Source organism: Haliotis rubra, unplaced genomic scaffold (assembly GCF_003918875.1).
Source record: "Haliotis rubra isolate DU_JTF1 unplaced genomic scaffold, ASM391887v1 Scf210, whole genome shotgun sequence".
NCBI lineage: Eukaryota > Metazoa > Mollusca > Gastropoda > Lepetellida > Haliotidae > Haliotis > Haliotis rubra.
The window spans coordinates 996207-1015699 of NW_025766115.1; the positions used below are offsets into that span (position 1 = coordinate 996207).

The 19493-nt window shown below is 38.6% G+C and overlaps 1 protein-coding gene across 4 annotated transcripts in view; it reads right to left on the minus strand.

Annotated features, from left to right (window-relative positions):
• Nucleotides 1–18527, minus strand: part of LOC124276622 (RILP-like protein 1) — a 46859-nt gene extending 28332 nt beyond the window's left edge. For all 4 annotated transcript variants that reach the window (XM_046712275.1, XM_046712273.1, XM_046712272.1 and 1 more), the window contains exon 1: nucleotides 18115–18527. In XM_046712275.1, coding sequence (XP_046568231.1) covers nucleotides 18115–18408 — 294 coding nt within the window. In that variant the 5' untranslated portion in view covers nucleotides 18409–18527. The remainder of the gene's footprint in view (nucleotides 1–18114) is intronic.
• Between the last annotated feature and the right edge of the window lie 966 nt (nucleotides 18528–19493).

Sequence of the window (19493 nt, forward strand, 5' to 3'; positions counted from 1 at the left end):
CAATTTCCTAAATGGGCTAAGAGATCTTATATCAATCGAAAGATACATAGCCAGGAAAAATAACATGGCAAAGCTCCAGAAGAAATGGCCCAAAGAATTGAATTTATAGCCTCCATGCCTGCCCTTACGGGTGTACTATGGACTACTGATTGTATTTATTATGCCATACTACATTGTCTATTATACCAGCAGATCCACTCCATTGTATTTATTATGCCATGCTACATTGTATATTATACCAGCAGATCCACTCCATTGTATTTATTATGCCATACTACATACATTGTATATTATACCAGCAGATCCACTCCATTGTATTTATTATGCCATACTACATTGTATATTATACCAGCAGATCCACTCCATTGTATTTATTATGCCATACTATATTGTATATTATGCCAGCAGATCCACTCCATTGTATTTATTATGCCATACTATATTGTATATTATGCCAGCAGATCCACTCCATTGTATTTATTATGCCATACTATATTGTATATTATGCCAGCAGATCCACTCCATTGTATTTATTATGCCATACTATATTGTTTATTATGCCAGCAGATCCACTCCATTGTATTTATTATGCCATACTATATTGTATATTATACCAGCAGATCCACTCCATTGTGCTACACATATACAATTTTGTATATGCTTCATTGAAATGAATAGAATTTTTTTTTTTAAAATACAAAAAAAACTCACTAACTGCAAAGTTTCAGATAGTCATCAAGCACTGGTCCTAGACAAGAAACTTTCAATTTGACAGATGGATTGTTGAAGTAATTAGACTTTGAAAAAGGGAACTGTACGCAAGGAATCAAGTGTTTAAAAAATGTCATAACTACAAAGTACACAGTACTTCATACAGCATCAATTCACTGAAACAAAGTCCCTTTGTGAGAGCGGAATATACCTGACATTTCTTCCTTGCACAATTCAGAAACTGTGACTTGTAACTTCTCTTGTGTACAAGACTGATGCAACAAATTGAAGGTAAATTTTGCCACAATGAATTGATGCAAGGTTTTCCAAACAGAATTTTGTATTTTCATTATTTGAGTTTGTACATTTTTGGGATCCTAGTCATTGACAGATATACAGTGTGTCAAAATCACTGGACTGACCATGTTTATCTCTAAAGCTCCTGACTTGTTTTAGGAGGCAGCGGGGTAGTCTCGTGGTTATGGTGCTTGCTTATCAGTATAAGGCCGAGTCCTAATTTTCACATGGTACAAAGTGTACAGCCCACTTATGGTGTCCCTTCAACTGCTACTGCATGTTTATTGCTAAAAGTGGAAGGACTATATCGAAATCCTACCACAGACGTACTTCTTCAAAATTACCAATTCTGTAGCTTTTCAAAATCAAATTCACTAAATCAATTTTTGTTATGTTGTTGATCACTCCAGCTGTATCAATAACAACTGAGAGAGGCCAATAATGACTGATTAAGTGAGTTGGGCTGGATCAGGATAAGTTACATTCCACTTCAAAGAAGGACCAGCCAGGTGTTCTGTACTACAATCGTCACCAATAATTCGTCAAAGCATGACATGACTCCAGTTACACAGCACTTTGATATATTGCAACAACTATAATTGTAACTACTAATAGTTACATCCCTCAGACTCATGTAGTCACTGTCAAACTGATGAGAAATGTTGTGTATGTTGCGTAGAGCAATAGTCCATGGGCTATGCTCACTTGTAAGGATTAAGCTTCAGGACAGTCCATCCGTCATCAGCCATAACATTGAGGACCAGCCCGAAGCTGATTGATGCATGCACCACTCATGTTGTAACTAAACTTTAGGATTCGTATGTGATGATTCACTTTACAATTCATTCCATTTCAAATTGTGATTAGGCATCCATTAGGAATCCTAATTGTCTTCAAGGACTGCACCCGTAACGGTAGAAGCTGAACAGTGCCACCTGTTGGCAGAAGAGGACGATGTGGTGGTAACAGTTGATGTGTTGATGTCTTTATTTCAAATTTTAAGCAGGAAAATTCCTCAAATAGAAACATGGTTCCAAGCATCCTGGCTCTACAATTATGAACCGCAGCGGGAACATGAAAACATGTCAGCAACTGCCACAAGGCAATTACATGTCAATGATTTCTTACTCTTTGTTGTGGTGAATTGTGGCACCAGTGGTGTTGTCGGTCTGTATCACGATACGTGAGGTGAGGTGAGGTGAAATTGGGTTTTACGTCGTGCTTGAGAATATTTCGCTCATATGACGACGTGCATGCGTGTGTATGTGTATGTGTGGCTGCTTGTACTAGCCCAGACTTAAGCTGGTTTTATAGTGCTAGCCCACTGAGATACCATGCCGCAGTGAAGCATGAATACCCCACTCAGACACATTATACTGACTCCGAGCCGACCAGTCCTTATTGTACCCCATTAATGCCAAGCGCGCCAGACAGGGACCAACAAGTACCATATTTTAACGTCTTTTGGTATGACGTGGTCAGGGATCACGATACGTAGCCTATCACATGACCTCAGATGGTACAGGTGGTTGTCTGACGATGTTCATATATTCAGACTTATAAGTACCAACACAGTGTTGCTCACATGATACAATTGAAGTGAGTAAGACATACAATGGGATATCAGCCAAAATTAGCTATGTATAGTAAACTGTTTCATGTGATTATCTCAAAGTAGTATTTGTTAAACCTACAAAACAAAGTCTACTGGAAAAAAACCGGTAAGCTCAAGTTCTAGCAAGTGGACTGAAAAGAGACTGAAGAAAGTCTGCGACAGACTGCAAGTGTTTCAGGACGGTCTATTCTGCTACTGAGTTCACTGAAATTCAGAGTAATCCCCTAGCGACGTGAACACTATACGGGGCACAACCTTGAAGTCGACTGCTGCATTCTAATCATAATTACATGCATGACAGCACAGACACAACTCCATGTACCAGACTCTGCATTTAGTGAACAGCTTGGCTGATCAACTCACAATTCACGTACAAGACCAATTAGCAGTGTCACCTCAGAGAATGTTTTATCAGCATTCTAATGTTGGTGAGTCAATAACAAATATACGACATTATGGATAACTTGTTTATTGCAAAGGGCAACATTTTGGCGTAGATTCTTACATGATTATCAAGCTAAAAGTGGAAGACACTACACCAAAATGTTGCTGTATGCAATAAACAAGAAGTTGTTATCCATAAAGTCGTATGCTTTATTACCTCTGAGAATGGTCTGTCCTACATCGATCCATACATTAACAGTGTAAGTGGCAATTGTACACTGACTGACTGAGTTTGGTTTCACACCACTTTTAGCAATATTCCAGCAACATCACAGCGGGGGAACACCAGAAATGGGCTTCACACATTGTACCCATGTAGGGATTCGAACCCGGGTCTTCGGCGTGACGAGCCAACACTTTAACCACTAGGCTACCCCACTGCCCCAAGTGGCGTGTACAGAACCAGCCTCAGTTATCACTGAGGACTTGTAGCTTGGTGATTGAAGTGTTGGCACAAGATCCAGGTTTGATTCCCATTATTGCTAGAATGACCATTACAGGATCAGCTGCCATGATATTGCTGGAATGTTGAAAAAGGTGGAACAAAACTAAACACAATCACTTCCATCTTCGCTATGAGGCAAAATCGTCCTCCTTTGAATCTAGATAGAATAGATACCATTACAAAAAGAAGATCAATGATCTCATCTCAACAACTAAATTATAATCTTTGTTTTTGTTCACAGAGGGCAACAAAGCATCAGCATGGTTCTACAGACCACAACAATTGTTGTCAAAATAAAAAATATGAGTGAGTGAGTGAGTTTAGATTTAAGCCGCTTTTAGCAATATTCCAGCAATATCATGGCAGGGGCTTCACACATTGTACCCACATGGGGAATCGAACCCAGGTTTTCGGCGTGACGAGCGAATGCTTTAACCACTAAGTTAACACCGCCCCCATTGAAAGTATGAACCTGACAAAGTGGCATTCATGTTTGCCAGTAGTCTGATTACCTTGATCAAAAAATTACTGGTTCTCGTCAATTCTGCATTTGACAGTAGACCTGCCTAAGCATCATGGGGACATTTTCTAGCAGGAAGATTAAGCAGTTGTCAGACTACAAGCCTCCATCATTATATCCTTCCTGGCCATCGACCAGTAATCACTATTATTTCCTGTGTTACTGTCTGACCTGTGAAGGTTCGGGTAAGAATGAGCCTTTAGTAACCCATGCTTGTCGCAAGAGGCGACTAACGGGATCAGGTGGTCAGGCTCGCTGGCTTGGTTGACACATGTCATTGGTTCCCAATTGCGCAGATTGATGCTCATGCTGTTGATCACTGGATTGTCTGGTCCAGACACAATTAATTACAGACCGCCGCCATATAGCTGGAATATTGCTAAGTGCGGCGTAAAACTAAACTCACTCACTTACTGTGTTACTGTCTAGATATTCCATTAAGAAACTTTACTTCAACAATCACTTTGATATTTTATCAAAACATTTGAGCCAATATGCTTAAATTTGTGCGTTTAAAATGACGTCTGCTATAAGGAAAGAAAGGGCAACAAAGTGCATCAAAACAATGGGAAATAGACTTCCCTGTCAACTAACTTTATCAGTTATCATCAGCACAAGCAACTTGATCATCTTCCGTCATACAGACTACAATATTTGTTGTCTCTTATATCAAGTGTTTCACACACAACTATTTAATTAATCAAAGTAAATATGAAATTGTTCTTTCAATTTGCTATCAGTCATCAGACATAAACCAATGACTCAATCGATCTACACATGAGTATCCAATATGTAATATGGCCTTTGTGAAACATTCTGGTTTGGCAGTTTTTAAAGAACAAACTAATTTAGCGATATCATGATGTTGGATTTTGGTTTACAAGTCAATATCAGACGATTGCTGGTGATTGCTGGTGTTTGCCGATATCTGGTTGCTGGCCAGTCACGATTTCTGTTACATGTCGTAATAAAATATTTGATTATTCAAACAGTTCTGAACCAAGTGTATTTGAGAATCACATTAGAAAAAAAACATATTGTTCAAAATCAATTTGTATCTATTTTTGTATTTTCATAAATTCTCAGAAATTTGGAATCTCAAATATTTACTGCTGCTTGTGGTAGACTAAGGGCCATATATCTGCGTCTGAGCATGTCTAGACAATATCCTTGAAGTAATAAACAAGTGTCCCCAGAACATGTGAGTGAGTGAGTTTAGTTTTACGCCGTTTTTAGCAATATTCCAGCAATACCACGGCAGGGGACACAAGAAATGGGCTTCACACATTGTACCCATGTGGGGAATCGAACATAGGTCTTCGGGGTGATGAGCGAAAGCTTTAACCACTAGGCTACTCCCCACCCCTCCCCAGAACAAGATAATGCCTTCATGAATGTGTCCATTTCAACATTAGGACCTTCCAGAAATCTGAATTCACCAGCATTCCTTCAAGACATACTTCAAAACCTATGTCAAAGTAACTTCTTTGAGATTTGAGACATGTCAAAGTATATTTCACAAAAGCACAAAACCAGAATCTACATCAACACAGAACACGTTTAACACCACTACATTAAGTCAAGTTTGTACGCCTGAACATCTTCAAAACAAGGTTCACTCATTCCACTTCCTCATCTCTTAGTTACGCAAAGCATACGTTGCTGGAGGTCTAGATTCTCACCTTAGCTAAAAACAGCTTTCTAATGGAGAGTGAGTAATGTGCTAACCAAACGCATTTATTATCTCATGCTAATTCCATGTATCTGGATCTCCCAATATATCACATTTAGAACTATAGTTTGGCATGAAATGCATGTGGACCCGGTTTTTGTAAATATCTCTACTTCCAATGACCCAATCGATCTCAAACTGTGCGAGGGGATGTTTTGTCAGACAACCTAATCACATTGTAAATCACCGATTTTATGCATTTGGATTAAAGAATCTGTCTATGTAACTGTCAACAAATAAACAGCAGAACGCAAACTGCTTGCAGAGGGAGGGAGCCAATGACCTGTAACAGTGGCAGTGTTGGGTCATAAAGGTCAACGTTCGTCAATGTAGGTCAGCTATGCACGTGACAGGTATGAAGAGGTGTTCATTTCTAGCAAATAGCCGGCGAATGACATCTCTGATGACCCTGATGTCAAAAGAATCTAACTTTGGATGCCTACCTTTTTGTACAAGGTTTTGTTTATTGGTTGTTGGTTTATTTTTCACAATTTTTAGCACGATGTTCTTTTTCATGCCAAGAGCAAAAGTTGTACGTTTCATGTAATCCGACACCTTATACATTGGTTTGCTACTTTTGCTCTCTTTTTAAAAAAAATTCAACACATTTCTAATTAAACGTTTAGCATCATCTGAATAACAGAGGTACAGATAAGGTGCGTATCTGCGTAAATTACGCAAACATTTATGTGAAAACCCAATTTCTATTAAGTCTATTGCGTACAAGTACGCTTGAAGTTTTGTAAATACTCAATAAATGTGATCTTACATGCGTACACACAAAAATGTCAAGTAGTAGCTTGCGTACCGGTGGATAGATAAAATAGCTGACGTATATTGAGAGGCTCTATTTTAGGACATGAACTTGACATCTTGCAGTCTTTCTTATCGTTTCTCATATTAGAGATCAAAGGTAAATCACAAACACTAACATTTAAGCTATATTATATTTTTAAAATTAATGGAAAATGGCAAAATACCCAAATGAGTTTGATTGAGGTGAGTACAATTTATTTGGTTACTCAAAGGAAAATTAGGATACCCAATTGAGATGAACACAAGGGAGTACATAACTCAATGACCCAAAAAGTTATCTGTAGCTCTGGAATAAGCTTTCATGATGACAGCTAGAAGTAGTCAATGTGAATGATCCAAACGGTCTATCACTGTGCAGTGCACAGGTAACTATCATGAACTTCACGTGCATTTACCTTTATGACCCAACACTGCGGCTGTTACAGGTCATTGGCTCCCTCCCTCTGCCAACAGTCTGCGGTCTGCTGTTTATTTTGTTGACAGTTACATAGACAGATTCTTTAATACAAATGCATAAAATCGGTGATTTACAATGTGATTAGGTTGTCTGACAAAACATCCACTTGCACAGTTTGAGATCGATTGGGTCATTGGATGAAGAGATATTTACAAAAACCAGGTCCACATGCATTTCATGCCAAACTATAATAGAAGTATGTTTACATGGTATAAGGAATATTACAATCCAAAACAATAATATTCAATTCAGTGAGTACTGTGCCCTCAAATTGTATTTCCAAAACCCAAAGGACGTATATGGGTATATAAACTGTACTGCTATACAAGATTCCACAATGTTTAGTCTCCTCCTACCGGGTACCCCTTCGCTGCTGGATGAACGGAGGCATATTTCAAATAAAAGACTCTTGCCACACATGTAACCAACGTATCAAGAAACAGCATAACAAAACACTAACGTCTCTGTGACTGCTACCATGAATGACGCTCATCCAACCATAATCTGGTGCCCAATGACTAATATTACCTAACTTCACCTACCGTGTGACCTTCGTGCAGTATACAAACCCACGTGCCACCTGTGACTATCAGGTGTCAGGGATTTACATAGATATCTTCAGAGGCCAGTAATCAGCTGCAGGTTTACAGCATAAGCTGAACAGTTACCCTATATCCAAATCCCTTTACACACTGTGTTAAGGTTACAGGTATCGTTAAGGTTAGAGGTATCGTTAAGGTTAGAGGTATCGTTAAGGTACAGGTATCGTTAAGGTACAGGTATCGTTAACGTACAGGTATTCTACTATCAGAAATATCCATATCCCAAGGTAACACCACTATAAGGTTACAGGTATTGTTGAGATTACAGTATTCTGATTATCACTATCAGAAATATCCATATCCCAAGGTAACACTACATTACGGTAACACTATCAGAAGTATCCAAATTTCCAGTTTAACACTGTGTTAATTTTGTTTTTTAAATATTCCTTCCCTCCCAACAATAAATATATTGAATACCATGGGTAATGTAGATAAATTATCAAAATTTGAGCAGTAAATAAAGTTGTTATCCTTATCAAAGGTTGAATGATATATAAAGTTGTTATCTTTGTAAATGCTTGATCAATATATAAAACTGTTATCTTTGTAAATGCTTGATCAATATATAAAACTGTTATCTTTGTAAATGCTTGATCAATATAGAGTTGTTATCTTTGTAAATGCTTGATCAATATATAAAACTGTTATCTTTGTAAATGCTTGATCAATATATAAAGTTGTTTTCCTTACCAAAGTTGTAAAACTGTTATGATTGTAAATGCTTGATCAATATAGAGTTTTATCCTTATCAAAGCTTGATCAATATATAAAACTGTTATCTTTGTAAATGCTTGATTAATTCAAAGTTGTTTTCCTTACAAAGTTGTCACTAGTTTTATCCTTATCAAAAGTTGAGGAGTACATAATTCACGCTGCAACTGTCACTACTTATGTGGAAGTGCATGTTTTTCAGCTACATCAGACCCGTGAAGTTCCGGGTTAGAACTGATCTTCAGTGTCCCCCGCTTGTCATAAGAGACGACTAACGACATCGGGTGGGCAGGTTCGCTGACTTGGTTGAAGCACATCGCATAGATTGATGCTCATGCTGTTGATCACTGGATTGTCTGGTCCAGATCCGATTATTTACAGACCGCCGCCATATAGCTGGAATATTGCTGAGTGCAGTGTAAAACTAAACTCACTCACTCACTACTCTGTCAGGCTCATTGCATTCAAAGGACCAGCTCGGAGTCATATGTCTGAGTGGGGTATCCATGCTATATTTGCATGGGATATCAGGGGTCTAGCCCTACAAAACTGTCCAGAGCACTGCTACACAAGTGGAAACTAGACTGACTTTAAGAGGATTCTTCACATGTGTTTATTAAGCACAGGAAATTTCAACTGAGTCAGGTCTTCAGTATTTGCCAAGCATTTATCTTTAAGTGATAAATGCCCATTCTGTTTTTATGTAAATTCTTGACTTAAAGACTTGATTATTTACAGACCGCTGCCATATAGCTGGAATATTGCTGAGTGTGCCGGAAAACTAAACTCACTCACTGGTTATGTGGGTGTGCATGTTTCTCAGCTACATCAGAGTATCTAGAAAACACTGGTAAAGTGCACTGTTCAACATTTCTAAATCAGAATATTCATCAAATTGAAATTCACTTCACGTCCATCAATTTGAACTGAATTCATGTCCAAATAACTGTTAGCAATTCGCAGATGTTCCCCTCCAGCAACCAAACACAGGAACAAGGATATCAGTTTGAACAGTTAGATGAAGTGTTAGTTATGATTAACATGAACAATCAGTAGAGGTAGAAATTATATTGATTCGGCAAAACTCATGTACGGTATGATATTGATAAACAATCTACTGAGTGGAAGCAGATCAATACGACATGTGATGTGTCGTCCGTGACTCAGAACCTCGTGCTGTAACAAGCTGAACAACCACATGTCCGACATGTTGTCTACACATCACACCCATCTCTGTCAACATACGAGAAACATCACACTTGCCACAATAGGTTTTCATCATTTCAGGGTTAATGCTAAAATTAGGAATGACTGGAATTTCAGGAGCTGTACCAACTGATGGAGGTGGTATCGTCATGGTACACTTTAAGATTGACTGCTGCAGTAATCTTCTGTATGGAAGCTAACCCAGCAAACATGAACATTGTTTGTGAAGCTTCACATGGCTCTGTTCCATGACAACAGGACTCCCCAGTATTTGACCCGACATGTTTACTATGGTATCAAAAGTGCAAACTTAGGCCACACTTCTCTATATGTTACTGTTTACGGATTGTGTTTACTATTATCTTGGGTTGGCTGACATAGAAATAAAAACAATTTCATCAACCTCATTTCTTAAAATATATCACATGTATTCGGCATGAGCATCAAGTCATTTGGGCTGGTCAGTTTAGCGATGTTTGGCCAGAATTTCTGTTTGAGGGCTTTACAGATTTTGGACCAAAAACTTCAGGCGAAAAATTTAAAACTGAAGAAAAAAGGAAATGAAAACCCAATTTAAACTGTTTTTCTACTTCTTCAAAATGTTAAATTGAAGGAAATAAGGAGGGAGGAATACGAATTTGTCATAATTTGTTTTGAAGTTCTTAAGAATTTTTAGTATTAATTTTCAACAAGTTTTAATTAAAGCATTTTGAATTATTTGTTACTAAAGAGTAAATGAATCTATAAACATTATACTTATTTCTAGTCAGTGGAATAAAATAATTTTTCCCTTTTCATTTTCTTTCCACACTGGAATAGTTTGGAGTTGGCAGATTTATAGTTTGAACATAAGCCTTTATATCAAATATCAACATAACATCAAGACAAGGCTGATACTGTTGTAAAGGAAGGAAAATTAGAGTGATTTACAATAACATGCTGCGTTATCAATAATGTACATGAAGAAATGTCTGACAAGGCTAGGTTTTGTCCAGAAGTTTGTGACACAATAAATACACAACATGCATTTACTGCTTTCACCATAACCATCACTTTTTGTCAGTTGTGCAGCAGGAGTGAGTGAGTTAGGTTTTATGCCACTTTTAGCAATATTCCAGCAATGTCACAGCGGGGACTCCAGAAATGGGCTTCGCACATTGTACCCATGCGGGGATCAAACTCGGGTCTTCGTCGCGATGTGACGAGCGAATGCTTTAACCACTAGGCTACCCCACCGCCCTGTTTTTTGTCAGTACCACTTTCAGCATATTATTGTCGAAATGTGTATAACTAACTATGGTAACAACAAACTAAAATAAGTGGTCCCTTTGAGTTTATTATAACTATGGTTGATTGCATTTGATAATAAAATGTCCACTTTCATTACAGCTCTACGTACAACTGTAGGAAACTATATTGAAAGTCAAGGAGTTTTGGTCATAAACCTAGTGATAAAAGTTTCAGTCCCATGATCGAAATACAGCTGAGCCATTGTCAGAACACCAACGTGTGATGCAACCATGCGTTCCAGGGTTAGTTCACACACAAAACATATATCCAACAAGCCACTGCTCCAAGATGAGCCAGCGAGTAGCTGGATGTAGCGCATGGTGTCACCACTGACGAGGCCCAGGAGCTATTTGCTAAATACTAACCTAGATGCCCTTTGAACCAGGATAAAAATGTTTACAGATCTGCTGACCTTAACCATCACCATGTAAACAAATGTTTAGTGCTGTCAAGTGTGTTGACAAATCTGTTGACTATTCTTAGGAAAATAAATTCATAGGTCAAGGGAGAAGGGTGTGAGTTTAATCAAACTTTCCATAATATTTCTATAATTGCTTAAAAAAGTTTATCAAATACATGAACTTTTCTCTGAAATTTCCTGCATACTTTTGTTGTCCATAATCAGACAGTTATCAAGAAAAAGCCAGGATCATGAAACCTACACAACAGTGTTTTATGTGTATTAGACTGAAATGTTCACCCGAATCAGTCACAAAATATAATACTAATGCCATGCTTGCCGCTCAAATGTGCAAGAATATGATGACTTTCTGGACCAAACATCCGATTTTTGTACTCTATTAAAATCCTGGGCCCAGATTTTCGAAGCTCTCTTAGCACTAAGATAGTTGTAAGTGCCATTCATTAACATTAACTTACGACTATCTTAGCACTAAGAGAGCTTCGAAAATCTAGGCCCTGAAGTTTAGCCGAGTGAATTTTAATTGTGGGCCAGTAAAAGGTCAAGCAAACATGTTTAGTTTCTTTTAACTTGTGACATTAGTCTTTTCGCCTGACCTGTCAGTTTGTGGCCTACTCGACCTACATCTACTTGGCTAGTCACCCGTCCATGCACCTTGCCAAGTTGCATAATCAGCTGATATATACAGGCTGCACTAATCCGAGGGCAGTAGCCTGGATCTCACTACAACATGGCCGACATTGTCTACTGTCAATGTCAGTCACACACTGGCCATTGTCTGTCAGTTCTGTTGCTGCCATAGTGTCATACATACACAAATATCAAAGTTGAGAGAGCGGAAATTCAACTACTGGAGCAAACTGTAAACACTATGATGCAACGAAATTTTGAACAGTTATAAGATCCAAATAATTAAATCAGCAAGCAAGAAAATCCCAGGTCTCCAGATAATTTTTCAACAGCAGGAGTACGTACTCCTTATTTTTTTCAATATAGGAGTACTGGTAAAACCTAAGAGTACATTTAGAGTACTGAATGGAATTTAGTGGAGTATAAGTAATCTTGTGTTTCGTTTCATATATGCACCACAACATTGCTACTCTTGTGTAAACAGGTCAATAAACAATAAAACAATAATTTTTTAAGATAAATACGCCTGTAAATGATTCTAAGACCGTACACCATTGCTGTGGTGCGTATCTGCTACGTTTTCAAAATTATTTCCTACCGTATCGTGCATATATTTTATCCGTACATACGCTGATACGGCCCTTATCTGGAGCCCTGAGATCAACAAACTGGGTCTTAAAAAGTGATAAGTGATACAAAGTTGAAGTGTGATCATCACATGACATAGTGGTTCTAGTTCTAACATGAACTCTTCACATAGCTGGCATCAATAACCTCTAGATGAATCTGAGAGAGCCATTTACACGCTGCTTGGAACGATGTTTCAGTTATATTGGGGCATGTCAGCTTCATGTGGGGCCAAAAGTGATAAAAGGACAACATTAAAAATTCCATGATTAAATTCCTTAAAAAAATAAGCAAAACAGAAATAAGAGATCATAAATATTTTTAAAAATCTTTATAAAATTGTGTGCTCAATTTTCATTACAAAAAAGTCCAAAAATATTCAGCATACATAAAAATGTTATTTGAGTTTTGATATTATGGCAAAACATTTAAATATATATAATAAGCAAAGGAGAAATCCTTATACAGCTGTGGTCAGGATTTATCTGTGCAATATAATTATTCTGCATTGCCAAGATTACCATCAACCAGTCAGTGTAACACAGGCTCCACTACATCACCCTACATACTCTGTTACACTTGGTAGGGTGCAATAGTACACTGTACAGAGTTTGAGCAGAATCTGTGCACTATATTCTTATGTATTCTTTCACTAATACATGTGGGTTCAATTTATTGTGAGTATCAATGTGGAATACAACAAGGAACCAAATAGTACATTTCTCACAATTCACAAAAAGCAGGTGCCCTGAGTAAAACAAGAAGTGCCTCTGCACAGCTGACATGACTATAAAGAACTAAAACGAGTCATGGTTCTCAACACAGAAACTGGGCCCACTAAAAAGATTCATAATTGAAGGGAAGAAATAACTATAAGATTGTTTGGTTACAACAATTGTACACCTGAAAACCTGTACAATTGTAAAGAAATAGTTTTGAACAATTGTAAAGAAATAGTTTTGAACAATTGTAAAGAAATAGTTTTGAACAATTGTAAAGAAATAGTTTTGAACAATTGTAAAGAAATAGTTTTCATTTGCACACACAATGTACAAACGTTATGTATTTATTCATTGGCAGCTTCTAAATTCTGTTCCAAACACTGTTTTGTCAGTTATCCATGTGTAAATGTTTCACATTCACCAGTAGCGTGAAATATGTTTACATATCTTTCACACATTTTTAGCTGTTTCATCCATATTTACCTCTCATATATATACCTCAATAATTGACAGATATCTAGTTAAGGATTGTGGATATGTACTGATGGCCAGTCCTACACAGAATAAAGAGGCCAGAAGTTGTGTGTAAAGTTGAAATGGAAATAACGTGACATTCACTATTAGCATATTTACAGCGGTCATACAGTACCAGCCTACTGCAAGACCACTGCACAGTGTACAATGTCTACCTCACCCTGTCACCATGTCTCTGAGCCAGCCTACTGCAAGACCACTGCACAGTGTACAATGTCTACCTCACCCTGTCACCATGTCTCTGAGCCAGCCTACTCCAAGACCACTGCACAGTGTACAATGTCTACCTCACCCTGCCACCATGTCTCTGAGCCAGCCTACTGCAAGACCACTGCACAGTGTACAATGTCTACCTCACCCTGTCACCATGTCTCTGAGCCAGCCTACTGCAAGACCACTGCACAGTGTACAATGTCTACCTCACCCTGCCACCATGTCTCTGAGCCAGCCTACTGCAAGACCACTGCACAGTGCACAGTGTACACAGTGTACAATGTCACCCACCCTGCCACCACTCTCCACCCTGCCACCATGTCTCTGAGCCAGCCCATGTCTCTGAGCCAGCTGCAAGACCACTGCACAGTGTACAATGTCTACCTCACCCTGTCACCATGTCTCTGACCACTGCAGTGCCTACTGCCACTGCAGACCACTGCACAGTGTGCACAATGTCTACCTCACCCTGCCACCATGTCTCTGAGCCAGCCTACTGCAAGACCAAGACCACTGCAAAGTGTGTACAATGTCTACCTCACCCTGTCACCATGTCTCTGAGCCAGCCTACTGCAAGACCACTGCACAGTGTACAATGTCTACCTCACCCTGCCACCATGTCTCTGAGCCAGCCTACTGCAAGACCACTGCACAGTGTACAATGTCTACCTCACCCTGCCACCATGTCTCTGAGCCAGCCTACTGCAAGACCACTGCACAGTGTACAATGTCTACCTCACCCTGCCACCATGTCTCTGAGCCAGCCTACTGCAAGACCACTGCACAGTGTACAATGTCTACTTCACCCTGCCACCATGTCTCTGAGCCAGCCTACTCCAAGACCACTGCACAGTGTACAATGTCTACCTCACCCTGCCACCATGTCTCTGAGCCAGCCATTCCTTGTTTCATCATGTTAATGCTGCGTGCCAGAAGTACCATCTTTCTACAGATTTTGCAGGGACCAAAATTGTGCTTGATTTCCATGCGATGGCAAAATGAATATTGAAATGGCAAGGATGAAATATTGTCATAGTACACTGTCATAATACACACCATGATCCAGAGTGGGCCATGACCCAGAAAAAATGTGTATTTGATGCACAAATCATCTCAAATATGCAGTGAATTTAGAAGCTTGCGTCATGGTTGACCCAATCCTACTGGGCCCTTAGTTTAGATAAGTTTGAGTACATATTATAATTTGCTGTTGTTTAAAACTACTCAGTTTAATTTTTGCCAGTTAATTGTCAGTGCTGATTAAATACCTGACCTGCCTTACCTTGTTCTTTGTCGCTATTAAGCAATCACAGTTGATGTCTTGATGCAAGTTGCAAACTGAAGTTCACTCCAAAAAAACATGTCCATCACTCCCTCTCAAGACACCAGGGAGTCATGATGACTCCTAGATATTTAGGCCTAGGGCAAACACTGTCTGTGATCTATTTAATGGAAAATGCGATAAATCTGAGCAACTAAAATATCTCAAAACCATTTTTGCATCAAACTGTGGCACTCTCAATCTCACAGCTTATGGCCATTTTGAAAGCCGCTTCACATAACAGGAAATCTTATTTTGGATGATAACATAGTTTATCAGTATATGGGTTACCTTGTCATGCTAATGGGTCCAGGACAAATGAAACTGAACTACTAGCAGTCATGATAACGTCCAGGAAATCCAGCTCTCAAATTTACAGGTTTACAGGTTTATTATTATAGGATATTTATATAGCGCACATATCCACGCACTAGTGCATGCTCAAGGCACTGGTATTTTTCCCTCGATCATTGGATGTCAATCTCAACGGCACATTGCATTATCAATCTCAACTCCCTGGGGAGTATACAACTCTTGCAGCCACTAAGCGCACCAAGTTATTGTGGCTTTCTCATCCTAACGAGGTACCCATTCACAGCTGGGTGGACTGGGACACATAGTCACAGTACTTTGTCCATGTTCACTGCACGTTGCTGTACCCGCAACTTGGTGTTTGCACGCATTCATGTGGCCACCATCTGGTCAAATACCAACGGATTTACTGATTTAGGTTACCTGAGTTATTAAACAATAAATTCAGTGACAAAACTGTTGTGATGTTTTAACTATCATAGGATCATCAAAAGGTATGGACACGCTTATTTTCACAAAGGCACGCCAAAATTATTTGTCTGGTGCCCTATGGCACCCTTCAAAATCTTTTTGTTTCTATCCCTTTTTTGGTAAGACAGTTGGGGATGACACCACACACCTGCCTTTGGACAGATGTTCGATCCACTCGACCATGGAGACCCTCATTAAACTGGTCTCAGAGCCAGCTGCACAATATACAGTAAAGTGCAGTACTAACAAACTCAGGGATCACTAATTTTAGTTCACTGCAACCATAGTTCGTTATATGCATTACCACTACAATATACGCCAAGTGGTTGGGAATAATAGTTTGTTATATCTGTTAAGGTTACAAGCCCGTTCATCATATATGCCCTATCCACCAGACCATTGAGGCCGTCAATAGACACAAATTGATTTTACACTTAGCTACACCAAGTACTATATCATCTTCCTACAACATAGCGACAGAAACGGTAGAATATAAACATGATGATATTGTATCTTCTGCATCCTGATATTGCTACTGAACATGTTTCCTATTGCAAGGATATCACTAACACATAGTGTCTCTTGTCATATCCAGTGGTTAAACTAAAAATGCGCAAAATCTGTTTACAGGTTTGGGATCGTAGGATTTCAGCTTCCACGCAGACCTTTGCTTCCTAACCAATGTAAACATGTTTTGAGTCAGAACTCTAAGAATAAACTGTTTGCAAATGTTCAATCAAAAGTATTTAAGAAATATGACAGGCTGACGAACATTATCCAACAAGACAGCCCCATGCAATCAATCACCTACTAAAACTCAGCTGTCAATGTCCCATTTGCCATACATAATGCAATGTATCCTGAATGTTAATGAACTTTGCAAGTTGACTATTGATTCTATGTGATCAAAGACAAAGGTTGTGAATGTGTAGGATACTATTGACCAGCTTTTCTGTGGGGTTTGCTGGAGACCATCTGTCAATATGCAGTGCCAATCAGTAATAATGGGGGGGGGGGTCTGTCTTGTGGACTGATGTAGTCAATGACTGTAAACTAGTACAGGCATAATGATATATGTTAGACTCTGTAATATTTATACCAAAGGTTTTTCTCAATATTCAAACAATTTATAGACTTAGTATCCATAAATAGTTCATATACAATCAAAGGGATAATTCTCCACAATATGTGGATTATTTAAAAATAAAGCGTGAAAGATTCTAATGGCAGTCCATCATGATTGGTTGCGTCAAATAAAAAATCTGTTCTTCAATAGAAAATAAAAGATGAATTAAGCTTGGTGATCTATTATTAATGAAAAAATCACATTCTGAAAAATAATTACTTTGAGCATGGCTAAGAATCTGTTAACACAACAATCAGTAAGAAGAAAAGGACTGGGTATTCCATAACACATTTTGAACTATAATATTCAGTCTGTGCCTTTGGCATGTTTGACAACCTGATAGGTATTTCTATGCTTCCTGCCCCTGTTTAAAACCTTCATATGTCAGCATAAAAATCTAAAAGACATGGCCTAAAATTCTTGAGGAACTTAACTGACCTCATGATCTGAACTTTTTTGGTATAGGAATCGTTATTTTGTTAATTATGATGCATCTGTTAATCATGTTTTTTGTTTTGTTTTTATCATGAGACATTTCATTAATGACATTGATTCTTCAGGCATTCCAATATTCTAATTGAACGTATATGTGAATGAAATATTTAAAACACTGTCAAACCTGGAAATATTAAATGCAATTGGACGGAAAAACAGTATCCACCACGACTATATTAATTATTATATTTAATTTTACCACATACAGCTGTTAGCATTACGATTTTCAATGGGTGTATACTTTTGGCTTATTCAGACTGACAGTGACAGGTCTGATTTGAGATAACCTGACAGTTTATGATATCAGAATGTCAAGGGTTGTGTGTGCGTTGATACAATGACAGTAAGTTAACATCTGCCAGGCGATGCCTTTGATCTTCGAGTCATATTTACCTGTTCAAATCTTGCCCTTTCTTGAGCCTTGCCTGCTTTCTCTGCCTTTAAATTATCCACGAGAAGACGGAGTCCGTTTATCTCGTCGTTCTCCGTCTCATAACGACTGGCGAGTGTCTCTAGTTGTTCTAAAGCCTTGATCACTTTTGGCATCAAATCGGTCACAGCATCGTTTCCGTACGTTGTGATGAGTTTATCAAATTCTTGAGCGATTCCGGCGGCTTGGTCGTACACGTCGGTGACCGATATGGACGGGTCGCTCGACATACTACGATCACTGAATTGGCGCTCCATTGATATTAGTGAAGGAAGTAAATTCCATGGCAGGTTTGACTTCAACAAGGAAACGGCGTCTTGACAGTTATCATGCTTACTGATTGGAGATCACGAGCTTCGAGTACCTGCCCACTACTGTTTACCTACGACCACTTATGTGTTAACAGCGCAGTGTAGGCGTCTAGTGGCGCTCATTGACAAAAGCAATTGGCACGTATAAGCTCATAACTGTATGCGATATTTGTCTCCACATATTTCTTGATACATCATAATGATAATTTTAAAACTTGTTATCAACAATTTATAGACACGTTTATAGTTTTATTATCAGCAAACCCAATAAAATTCGTATATAGTTAACGTACGTGTTGAAATCAAATTGCTGGTAGCTCTTTAGACTAACGCTTAGTTTCTGAATATATACAATTTTTATAGTAACAAACAAACCCATTTAAATTGAAAAGGAGCCCCAGGCAGACCAGAGATTCCTGAACCTGAGGAAATCTAGACTTGCTTCATTTAGGGCTTTAGCATTGCAGAGAGGGCTAGACAGCGGGGGAAATAATGTGGTTCAGGGACTGTGAGACAGACTAGTAGTTAATCTTTTGTAATGTTCCGTCTGTCATTTATTACGCCTATCATCTAAGGTTCAAAATTCTCAGGTCTTCTTTGTGTCTATGGGTATCATTTTTAAAATCGGTTTCTCAAACACGGTACTCCAAGAGGCGAGTAGCTGACTAAGGGGAGGTAATAACTCACATCATCACATAATGTGCTCATTGAACACACACAGAACAAAAATATTTCCTGGGTGCTTTATTAGTTTTGCGATGCCGAGAAAAATACAAAATGTCGATTATTTGGCATTTAACAATTCAAAGTGACATTTCAATTTGTCTACCATTTAGAGTTTTCAAAAGCTGTAATCTATACAGATTTCTTTATGCTGCGGGTCTCACTGCATGCTGAGGGCATCCGTTAGAGACCACCTCAACAGGGAGTCTATATAAACATTTTACAGTCCTTAAAATCACCTGTCTAAGTCATAACCGTGAACCGTATCAATCTACCCTTTGCCATAACAGATTCACGCGAGACATGTA